Source organism: Acytostelium subglobosum (genome assembly GCF_000787575.1).
Source record: "Acytostelium subglobosum LB1 DNA, scaffold: scaffold14, whole genome shotgun sequence".
Classification (NCBI taxonomy): Eukaryota; Evosea; class Eumycetozoa; order Acytosteliales; family Acytosteliaceae; genus Acytostelium; species Acytostelium subglobosum.
In genome coordinates this window covers 269,488-280,460 of record NW_012236519.1, presented here as the reverse complement: position 1 = coordinate 280,460, position 10,973 = coordinate 269,488, and the positions used below count along the sequence as shown (strand labels likewise).

At 46.0% G+C, this 10,973-nt stretch overlaps 7 protein-coding genes across 7 annotated transcripts; 4 read left to right on the top strand and 3 right to left on the bottom strand.

Annotated features, from left to right (window-relative positions):
* Positions 1-236: 236 nt before the first annotated feature.
* SAMD00019534_071160 (hypothetical protein) lies at positions 237-917 on the bottom strand (the record flags this gene model as incomplete). Its single annotated transcript, XM_012897523.1, has 2 exons — positions 237-806; positions 894-917. The coding sequence occupies 2 exons, from the start codon at positions 915-917 to the stop codon at positions 237-239; spliced, it is 594 nt and encodes a 197-aa protein (XP_012752977.1).
* Positions 918-2,111: 1,194 nt separating this feature from the next.
* On the top strand, positions 2,112-3,610 carry SAMD00019534_071150 (hypothetical protein; the record flags this gene model as incomplete). The annotated part of the gene is made up of 3 exons (XM_012897522.1): positions 2,112-2,209; positions 2,281-2,848; positions 2,939-3,610. The coding sequence occupies 3 exons, from the start codon at positions 2,112-2,114 to the stop codon at positions 3,608-3,610; spliced, it is 1,338 nt and encodes a 445-aa protein (XP_012752976.1).
* Positions 3,611-4,112: 502 nt separating this feature from the next.
* On the bottom strand, positions 4,113-5,107 carry SAMD00019534_071140 (hypothetical protein; the record flags this gene model as incomplete). Its single annotated transcript, XM_012897521.1, has 3 exons — positions 4,113-4,296; positions 4,374-4,711; positions 4,799-5,107. The coding sequence occupies 3 exons, from the start codon at positions 5,105-5,107 to the stop codon at positions 4,113-4,115; spliced, it is 831 nt and encodes a 276-aa protein (XP_012752975.1).
* A 577-nt stretch (positions 5,108-5,684) lies between these two features.
* On the top strand, positions 5,685-7,240 carry SAMD00019534_071130 (hypothetical protein; the record flags this gene model as incomplete). The annotated part of the gene is made up of 2 exons (XM_012897520.1): positions 5,685-5,930; positions 6,593-7,240. Coding segments are annotated over 2 exons (894 nt in total), but the record flags the coding sequence as incomplete, so codon positions are not given.
* A 258-nt stretch (positions 7,241-7,498) lies between these two features.
* On the bottom strand, positions 7,499-7,927 carry SAMD00019534_071120 (hypothetical protein; the record flags this gene model as incomplete). The annotated part of the gene is made up of 1 exon (XM_012897519.1): positions 7,499-7,927. A coding segment is annotated over one exon (429 nt), but the record flags the coding sequence as incomplete, so codon positions are not given.
* Positions 7,928-8,946: 1,019 nt separating this feature from the next.
* Positions 8,947-9,804, top strand: SAMD00019534_071110 (hypothetical protein; the record flags this gene model as incomplete). The annotated part of the gene is made up of 1 exon (XM_012897518.1): positions 8,947-9,804. One exon carries the CDS (start codon positions 8,947-8,949, stop codon positions 9,802-9,804), a length of 858 nt encoding a protein of 285 aa, XP_012752972.1.
* A 194-nt stretch (positions 9,805-9,998) lies between these two features.
* SAMD00019534_071100 (hypothetical protein) lies at positions 9,999-10,868 on the top strand (the record flags this gene model as incomplete). Its single annotated transcript, XM_012897517.1, has 1 exon — positions 9,999-10,868. A coding segment is annotated over one exon (870 nt), but the record flags the coding sequence as incomplete, so codon positions are not given.
* Positions 10,869-10,973: the final 105 nt, after the last annotated feature.

Sequence of the window (10,973 nt, the reverse complement as noted above, 5' to 3'; positions counted from 1 at the left end):
TACCAACTCCTGAACCCTCGTTCAACTATTCAATGGTACAGACCATCACTCATCAGAAGCTATTATTATTGATGTTACAAAAGGGGAAGTTTAATGTATGAATGATGCATGGATGCATGGGTCGCGTGATGTGGACGCCCACGGATAATTATTCCCGTCGATCTAGTAGTTGTAGTGTACCACGACTCGACGACCCCGGATGCAACCGGTGTGATGATTGCAACCATCTACGTTGTTTAGAAGGCAGTGACTGGACGGGCCTGGAGGTAGGCAGCAATCTGGGGGATGGACTCGATAGCAGTGTAGAAGGCAGAGAGGGTGGGGAACTGCTTGAGCTCCTCGGCCAAGCCGCTGGAGTGGAGGAAGAACAGTCCGTAGTAGATGCACAGGTCACCCCAGGTGTAGCCAGAGCCGACAAAGTATTGGCCTCCGTTGGCCTTGAGGTTGGCCTCCCAGCGGCCGACAAACTTGGGCAGAGTCTCGTTCTTGTACTTGAGCTTGGCAGCGTCGTCGGTGGCGGCACGGAATGGGGCGATGACATCAGCAACACTGTCGACGACGGCGTCGACCAGAGCCTTCTCGACGGCGTTGGCGCCGGCAAAGTTGTGCTTGTTGGCAATGTATCTGCTGATGGCAGCCGACTGGGCCAAGGTGATCTCGCCGTCCTGGTACAGTGGCACCTGGGCGTATGGAAGTCTGGCTCTCAGCTCCTCTGGGACACCAGCGGTAAGACGCTCATCCTTGAACTCAATCTTTAGGTATGTCAAGATCAATCTGATGATCTCAGCCTTTCCTCTGCCGTTGAACTATTTGAATGAATGAGTGAGTGAGTGGGTGGTGGGGTCAGTATGGGATCATTCCAATCAATCGATCAATCACACTTTGAATCATACATAAGTCAATGTTGGAACAGTCATTTCTTTATATGTGTAGTTGTTAGATGTAGGTAACTTGTTGTTATGTATATATTTGTAAGTGTATAACTTATATTGAAGTAATAATGAAGTTGAAACTATTTATGTAGAGTCTGTTGGATAGTTCTAGAACACGGATATTAATGGAAGGAAGGTTATCAGGAGGGAACTGGCTTGCTTACCTCACCACCTCCTATTGATTACCCCCACCCAACCAAACACGCTAAGAAGAGGACATGAAGTTGATCAACAGACACATGAAGGTCTGCGCGATCCAAACAAGTTGTGTGAACTTTCATTGCGAAATGGAAGTTATTCTTGCCAACTCACACACCTTCCGTTCCATTCGATAAACACACCAAACACACATACTCTTTCGCTCTTGCTCTTTTGTTCTTTCGAGTTGACAGGTGATGATTATCATTTACATCGATGATTATTGTCATTACAATATATTTATATATATATATGATGGATCGATCATGAAAGCTTATACAATCGATGAGTTGCTTATTGAGGATGGATTCCATCTCAGACTGACGTTCGTTCGTAAATAGATCTACAACCTTATATTATTATGTCGGGTGGCATTCGAATTATGCCATGCGGCATTCATTCAATCATGCATTCAATCAATCAATCAACAATCCAAACCTGAACATTTGGTCAAATCAATGATATTCAATCATATTCTATGAAGGTTGTATTTGTTTGGCACATGTGATGATGGTTGTCACCATGGTCCAGAAAGGCATGATTCAAGGAGTCGGGCCAGGTCATCTTCACTTCACTTCAACATACATATGTATCCTATCGCTTGGTTGTGTTCAACTCGATGGTTACTGGCTGGTTGTGTATTCATCCATTCTTCTGATCATCCTCTCAACATGTTCATGAAGTGTTGTTGTGTCGTGTTGTTGTTTTTTTTAAATTTATTTTAATTTATATTCGTCAAGTGATTGGAGTGTGTGTCTGTGTGAGAGACGACTGAGACCAACCTGATCCATCCGTCCACTCACTCACACACTAACACACCTAACCTCTAACATCTAAACACTCTTACACACATTCACTCGAGCGAGTTGTTCAATTTCTTGAGAGATATCATCATCAAGCAATATATAGTTATATAACTATATCATTAACAGAAGTGTTGACAGTCACCATCCACCCTACAGCCACACACAACACACAACAATGTCCGGAAACCCAGGTGAGGAGAACGCAGAGTTGGACAAGCAAGTCGAGCAATGGAAGATCAAGAAGTTGATCAAGAACCTCGAGGCTGCCAGAGGGTATGTTATCTCTCTCGCGATCAATCAATCAATCAAACAAAGACAAGACTAACATGTGAATATATATATAGTAATGGAACATCTATGATCTCTTTGATCATTCGTCCAGGTGATCAGATCGCAAAGGTGTCAAAGATGCTTGCTGATGAGTTTGGAACTGCTTCGAACATTAAGTCTAGAGTGAATAGATTGTCGGTGCTCGGCGCCATCACGTCGACCCAGCAGCGTCTCAAGTTGTATAACCGTGTGCCAGAGAACGGACTGGTGATCTACTGTGGCACGATCATGACGGACGAGGGCAAGGAGAAGAAGGTCAACATCGACATTGAGCCATTCAAGCCCATCAACACGTCGCTCTACCTGTGCGACAACAAGTTCCACACGGCCGCTCTTGGCGAGCTGCTCGAGTCGGACGAGAAGTTTGGATTCATCATTGTCGACGGTAACGGAGCCTTGTTCGGTGTGCTGTGCGGTAGCACCCGTACCGTCCTCCACAAGATCACAGTCGATCTGCCCAAGAAGCACGGCAGAGGAGGTCAGTCTGCCCTTCGTTTCGCCCGTCTTCGTCTCGAGAAGCGTCACAACTACGTCCGCAAGGTGTCTGAGCTTGCTACTCAGTTCTACATTACCAATGATAGAGTATGATACAGACTCGAGTCGAACACATCACATCACATGTACATGTACTGACCCATGACCCACCACTCCCATCATCAACAACTATTATAGCCAAACGTTAGTGGACTGATCATTGCCGGTAGTGCTGACTTTAAGAATGATTTGAACACTTCTGATATGTTCGATCAGCGTCTTCGTGAGAAGGTGTTGAAGATTGTCGATGTGTCTTATGGTGGCGACAATGGATTCAACCAGGCTATTGAGCTGTCGGCCGAGGTGCTGTCCAACGTCAAGTTTGTCCAGGAGAAGAAGCTGATCACCGCCTTCTTTGACGAGATTGCGCAGGACAGTGGCAAGGTGTGCTTTGGTGTGGCCGACACCATCAAGGCGCTGGACATGGGCGCCGTGCTCACCCTCATCGTCTTTGAGAACCTCGAGGTGACACGTTACGTCATCCGTCTGCCAACGCACGACAAGGACACCGTGCTCTACCTGACCAAGGACCAGGAGAAGGACCAGTCTTTCATGAAGGACCCCGAGTCGGGTCTCGAGTACGAGATGGTCGACCAGATGCCCCTGGTCGAGTGGTTCGCCAACAACTACCGCTCGTTCGGTGCTCACCTCGAGTTCATCTCCAACCGTTCACAGGAGGGCTCGCAGTTCACCAAGGGTTTCGGAGGTCTCGGTGGCATTCTGCGCTACAAGCTCGACCTCGCCACACTCAACGACTACGACAACCTAGGTGAGGAGAACGAGTTTGACTCTTCCGACAGCGACTTTTGACTCTACTCCGTCGTCTTTGGCGGAGTCGTGATCACGACAACAAACAATCACTACTCTTGTGCGCAGGTCTGCCCCTCTATTATACAACAGCAGCAACAACAACAACTACACTATCAACCACACTATCACCTTCAACTGGCCATGTAAAAGACAACCAAACTTCCAACTTCCAACTTCCACTCAATCAATCATTCACCCAATAGAGAGAATAGAGGGGCACTAAACCTCTCGCCCATCAATCCTGTTGGAACATTCACCAACATCCTCGCAGAAGCAACCTGGCAACCCATTGATCAATCAATCAATCATCGATCGATCACCTTTCCACCTCACCTACCAACCTACCTCCTGTCGTTGTTGATCCTCCCAACAGGACTGATAATCCTGTTCTTTCACACAGTACTTGGCTCAGTTGTGCACAGACTAATAAACATGCTTGCATGCGCAACAACATATAACACAAACATATCATCATAGTCGTCATCGTCTTTGTCGTTGATCTTTATAACTTCGGGCTGTATAACAACCTGATGAGTGAGTCTGTTGCTGCGTCTGACTTTGCCTGCTTGGTCGATGGTCCTGCGCCATATCCAAGTATCTTTGGCTTGGCCGACTCGTTCTGTTGGGCGTACAACACGTAGAAGAACAATGATCCTCTGCTTCCTCTTGATGTCTCTTGTATCAGTCTGTGGCGTGGAGTGGCGTCAGTTGGTGTTATGTTACATTGTCCAGACATTCGCGGCAGGAATATGTCTCTACTTACTGTGAGTGGCTTGGAGGGTATCCATGTTGACTGAGTAGGTGATTGAGCTGCTGGAGATGGTCGGCCTTCTTGAGGATTGATAGACAGAGGCTTGGGAACCATGCGGGCAAAGGCTTGCGATCAATATCAATGTTGGGCATCGTGTCAACTAGACTTGTTCGCTTGGTCAGATGATAGTGATCAAACTCTGCATCCGACATCTTGTCCAAGTAATCCGTGAATAATGGCAACAAAGTGTTCTCAACATACTGCTCGTCTTTATCATTGCACATCTGTCCAATCAATGACAACAAGTATGTATTATACATCTGTACTCTCTCGGCTGATGAGATTGATGTCTAGAGGTCGTGGAGAGGAGAGGGTCAGGTCAGGGGCTGGGATCATTCCATGTGCGCAACTGACCACTGATGGAGTCGAGTACATACATCTTTGTGAGCGACTGTTGGAATGTATTGTTCGAGCTTGAGATGCTTGAAGATGCTGGCCAGCATGGAGGGCAGGGTGATGAAGCGGACAAAGGATAGGAGGTATGATTCGGTCATGTTGGGGAAGCGTTGATGAAGTGATTTGCTAAGTAACAATGGCAAGAGTATACGACCCTTGTCATATGTACTTGGTATAGACATTGACCATCTACCATTCTCCAATGTTGGCTCAGCCTTTAAAGACTCCATCGATGTCAACTGTATCGTTATATTGTTTATCAATGTAATGTTCTCCAAGAACATATCCATATTACTATATCTCTTTGTACTAGTACTTGTTGGTATAACATGTTGTCCTTGTTCTTGATCCTTCTCTTGTTCTTGTTGTTGTTGTATATTATCTGTTGTATAGTATCGCCTTGATGCTGTTGTTGATGTTGATGTTGATGTAGATGATCTTAAGATGTGAGAGTGGCGAATGGATGTGAAATTGGTACATCCAATGCTGTTGCGGAGTAGTAATGTACCAGCTCGACACTGAGTACTTGGTAGTCGTAAGACCAATGCCAATGACAATGCCATTCGATCAATCTTATATGTATATATGTTATTGTTTGTTGTAGACTACTCAACAGTTATTAGAGTTGTAGAATGCGGGGGATTGAGTGGGGAATCTCAAACGAATGTGTGACATGTCTTCGTCTTCTGAAGAACACACACACTTTGGTCCTTTTCAATCTCTCTTCAACTTTATCCTTCATTCATTCATCTCTATTCATTCATTCTTACATATACATATTCATACATCTATTTATTTAATATATAACTAACGAAAGATCAAACGAACGATTCACACGAGCGAACGAACAAACGAAAGAAAGAAAGAAGATATATACATATGGCTAGCTTGAATCATGCTACCAACAGACGTGTTACATTGAACCTCTATAGGAACTTGATGAGGAAGTGTAATACATTCGATAGCAATCCAAAGTTGAAGGCGCACTTTGTCACACCACCTACTCTGCGATACCAACTGCCCACCTTCTTCCTACCAAGCGTCTCATTCACACAGAACCTCAAAGTGTTGTTCAGACACTATGTCAACTATACCTACACCTCTCAGAACGTATGTGTATCTGTATCACATCAAGACAGTGCACTCATCATACTCATACTCATTCTCATTCTCATTCAATCATTCATATAGGATGTAAATAACAGTCTTAGTGATGGATACTTCGTATTACGTAACTTGAACTTGGCCACAGCCTTTAATAAGAAGGTATGAACATGACATGACATGACATGATTGATTGTCGTGACGGGAATGCATTACTCACTCACGACATCACTATACTCATTCGCGAATGACATGAATAGCAATTGGAGAAAGAGGTTGCAGCCTCAAACTTTGATCTCAACTCAATCGTTAGTGATTTGGAATCACCAAAGTCAAGCACAACAGGAAATGCTACATCATCGTCATCATCAGCAACAACACCATCAGGTACAGGTTCATCCAAATCAGCATCAACATCATCAACAAAGACAGGAAATGTATCAATGGATGAGATTGCCATGCTAGCACAACACAACATCAACAACATCATCAACAAAGATATGCACGTCGAATCAAAAGATATATTTAACATTGCTGGCATCCACAACAACAACAACAGTAACAACATGGTTGTGTCGGCAGCCGCGACAGCTGACGCCTTGGCAAAGGCCGCTGGATTGGTCGCCTCTCCACCTCTGATCGCCAATCCAAACTTTTGGACGATCGACTCCAAGGAGGTCAAGGCTGGCACACTGCTCGTCTCTCATCCATCGCTTGGATCATCATTCAGCCGCTCAGTGATCCTGATCACACACAGCAGCAACGATAGACACTATGGCTTCATCATCAATCAGCCGATCCCAACGTCAAACATCATCCGTCTGCTGCAAGAGTCGATGGATAGCACGGCGCACATCAAGAACAACTCGTACTCGAAGAACCTGATGCAGCACTTTAGATTCTCGATGAAGCGACCGTTGTCGCCCTTCACCAAGACGTCGTGGTTCCGCGGCGGACCCTGCTCGATCGAGCAGCACGGCTTCTTTGCCAAGGGCATGGAGGGTCTGCCGCAGGCTCAGGTCCTGCATCAATACGCCAACCTGCCTGGCGCCGAGACGGTTCGCGACGGACTGTATCTCGGTGGCAATTTCAAGGACATTGGCGACAAGATCAAATCAAAGGAGATTGCGACCGAGTCGCTCATGATGATGATCGGCTGTTCAGTGTGGCGCCCTGGTCAACTGCGCAAAGAGATTGACGAGGGTGCGTGGTTCCAAGCCGACTGCACCAACCAGCAGTTCTTCAAAGTTGGCAAGGATGAGAAGTATTGGTTCGAGGCGCTCAAGTCCATGGGAGGTGACTACAGAGACTTGATCAAGTGATCGATCACATGATCCAAGATAGTCAGCAATCAAACACGCATGCACATGTTTGTTCGATCACTCATTCGTTGTTCGAATAAACTAACTCAATCAAGATCCAGGCAGTGGCTACCTTTGACTTACTTGATGGCAGGCGATCAATCAAACAATTCTATTCTTTGGATGAGCGATAAAGGTAATATGAGATACTCTCATATGTGAAGGTTTATTGATGGAGAATGGATGGGATGGTCATGGACTACTGTGGAACTCTTAGAGCTCACGGTCGAGGTACGACTGCCATGAGCACCATGTGTTGCCTGGAAGGAGTTGACCTCCGACCTCAGCGAGATGCTCCTCAACGTAGGCAATATCAGCGTCGCAGGCCTCGGCGTTGAAGTCAAAGAACTTGATGGTGGAGGTGTTCAGATGGTAGGACCACTCCCAGTTGTACCAGACGGGCTCCTTGACGACCTTTCCAATGATGTGTGGGGCGTCCTGGGTGGTGTTGCTCAACAAGGCGCGGGCGTGCTGGATCAGGGCTGGGTCAGATAACTTGATGACAAACTCGTCAGCCTTTCCGGTGGAACGGGATCCATCGGTGAAGACAAAATAGGCGTTTCTGGCTTGGGCCAAAGCAATGGTGACCAACAACAAGGCGGCGATAACTTGGAATGACTTCATTCTTATTATTTGATTGATTAATCGATTGATTGATAGAGAGATAGAGAGATAGAGAGATAATTGTATTGATGATATGATTGATGATCCATGGATCTAGACACTTATTTATAGACGGGGATGGCATTGGAATTGGACATGTCCGACACATCCTTGACATTTTGAACTTCCAGTTAGGACCCATGACCTTTCGTTTGTTCACGATATTTGCAGGGTCCAGACGAGGACATTGATGGTTTTCGTGCACATAGCAGGTCATTTCCATTCAGATATCCTTTAAGTTTGAATGGTTGGTGTACCTTTGGAACCACATTAATACCTGAGAGACACTGAAGTATCCCTTGGATCAAAGGTCATAACACTGCTCGTTGACAAGGTTGTCTAACCCCATTCACTTCATTCATTCAATCAATCATTCAATCATTAATACATTAATAGGTGTTGGTATCTCCCTTGGATCACAACTCGACCATGTCCCAATGATTGAAAGAGCGAATGAACGAAAGATACATGTGTTATACGTACTATTAATACCTCAGTCAGTGACCCTGTTGTCCTGCCATGTGGACATGTCCCGGTTGGGACCTGTGTGGTGTTATGTTAACAGACAAGTCCATTTCCCTTGAAGTTGTGAGGACTGCAAGGATAAAGCTTACAGTGTTATATGACGATTAGTCCTTATGTGATTGCGCGCGTCAATAACACTCCTCCTCTTCCTTCCCTCCATATGCATCTCTATTGTGGGCCTGGGAGTGTTGCCTGGTACCTACTACGTAGTTCAACTTGATACAACGTTACTCTCACTAACGATCAAGTCAATCAACAAGTGATTATGATGGATGGACTCTCTACCTATTGGTTAACGATTGTTATCATTATAACATCATTCAGGAGTGTTGTATCTTTTCACACATGATCACTTCACTGTAGTAGAGTGGAATGATGATCAACCACACTCTCACTCCTGACGAAGATCATCACCTGATCATGATTGATTTAGTTATTGAATCATACAAACAAACAATCAATAACAACAAATACAAATGTCTAATACAACAAGTGGTCAACAACTTAGACGTGAACAGACGCCACAGGGCTGGGACAACTCTGCAACCAGCTATGATGAGATGATGGCAAAGACCAAGTTCACTGAGAAGTATGCCTTGGTGGCACTTGATCAAACAATCCCAGCCAATACAACACTGCCAAGTGGTATCAAGATCATTGACATTGGTGCTGGCTCAGGTGCCTTGTCAATCCCAGCCGCTGAGCGTGTCAAGCCATATGGTGGAACAGTGCTCTCGACTGACTTCTCCCCATCGATGGTCAACATCATCAATCAAAAGATTGGTGACCTCCCAATCGAGGCCAAGGTGATGGATGGTCAGTGTTTGGAGTGCGCCGAAAACACATTCGACTTTGCCTACAGCATCTTTGTCCTTCTCTTCTTCCCCGACCAACTCAAGGGCGCCAAGGAGATGCACCGTGTGCTGCGTCCAGGTGGCAAGGCCATCATCGCACTGTGGTCCAAGTCATCGCCGCTAATGTCTTCGTTTGGCACAACCATTGGACGTCTGTATAGTGAGGCTGGTCTGGCAGCCCCACCCCCTCCACCCTACGTACCGACCTCAACAGACGATCAACTATTCGATCATCTACACCTGTCTGATATGTTCAAGAGTGTTAAGATCGTACCAACACAACATTCATTGGATATTGACATTGATACATTCGTCAGACTGCTTGACTCGAACCCTGTCGTCACCAGTACCAAGGCCTCACTTCCAGAATCAATCCGCCACAAGTTCAACGACACATTCTCTCAAGTGTTAAACGAGAAGTTCCCCAGTGGACAGATGAGTGGCGAGTATCAAGCCTACATAGCCATTGCTGAGAAGTGATTAGTCGACTGATCAGCCAATCAAAATGATTACTACCATAAAAGGATATAACCGGTTACATTTGGAATGATGTTCCAAGAACTGACACTTTTTGATGATCAGGTGATCATGATCATACACTCACTTCATTCATTCGTTATTCAATCAAACATTCACACCTCCAATCACTCTATCATACCAATCAATCAATCAATCATATAATGTCTGGTGCTCAAGAACAACGTCCAATCACTTTGGAGCAGACTATGGAGGGATGGGATAGCTCAGCCGTGAACTATAATGAAGTGATGTCGTTGTCGAGGTTTACTCAGAAGTTTGCACTGGTGGCACTTGACCAAACTATACCTCCCAATACAACTCTGCCAAGTGGTATCAAGATCATTGATATTGGTGCAGGCTCAGGTGCTTTGTCAATCCCCGCAGCCGAGCGTGTCAAGCCTTATGGTGGCACAGTGCTCGCCACAGATTTTGCACCATCAATGATCAACGTACTCAACAAAAAGATTGGTGGCCTCCCTATCGAGACCAAGGTGATGGATGGTCAGTGCTTGGAGTGTGCCGACAACACATTCGACTACGCCTTTAGCGTGTTTGCATTGATCTTCTTCCCCGATCAACTCAAGGGTGCCAAGGAGATGTACCGTGTGTTGCATCCTGGTGGCAAGGCGGCCATTACCTCGTGGTCCCAGTCATCGCCCATTGGCTCGTCGATGGGTGCATGCCTCACTCGTTTGTACAGCGAGGCTGGCCTGGCAGTCCCACCTCCACCCGCCTACTTCCCCGTCTCATCACTCGCCGACACCAAGGTGTTTGAGAAGCTGCTGGTCGATGCTGGCTTTAAGAACGTCCAGATCACACCATCGGCTCAGTCGTTCGACATTGACATTGACACATTCATCAAGTTCCTCGACTCCAACCCCGTGATCACCAACACCAAGGCTTCATTGCCAGAGAGTATCCGCCACAAGTTCAACGACACCTTTGCCGCGACCCTACGCGAGAAGTTCACAAATGGTCAGTTGGGCGGTGAGTACCTTGCCTACATTGCTGTTGCTGAGAAGTAAGTAGTCGGCATTTCTAAGTTAATAAAGACGATGTTTGTTATAAAGTCATTGAATTGAGTGTGGGAGAGGTGGGGGCTTTGGCTGGAACTATTCCAGACTTCTTCG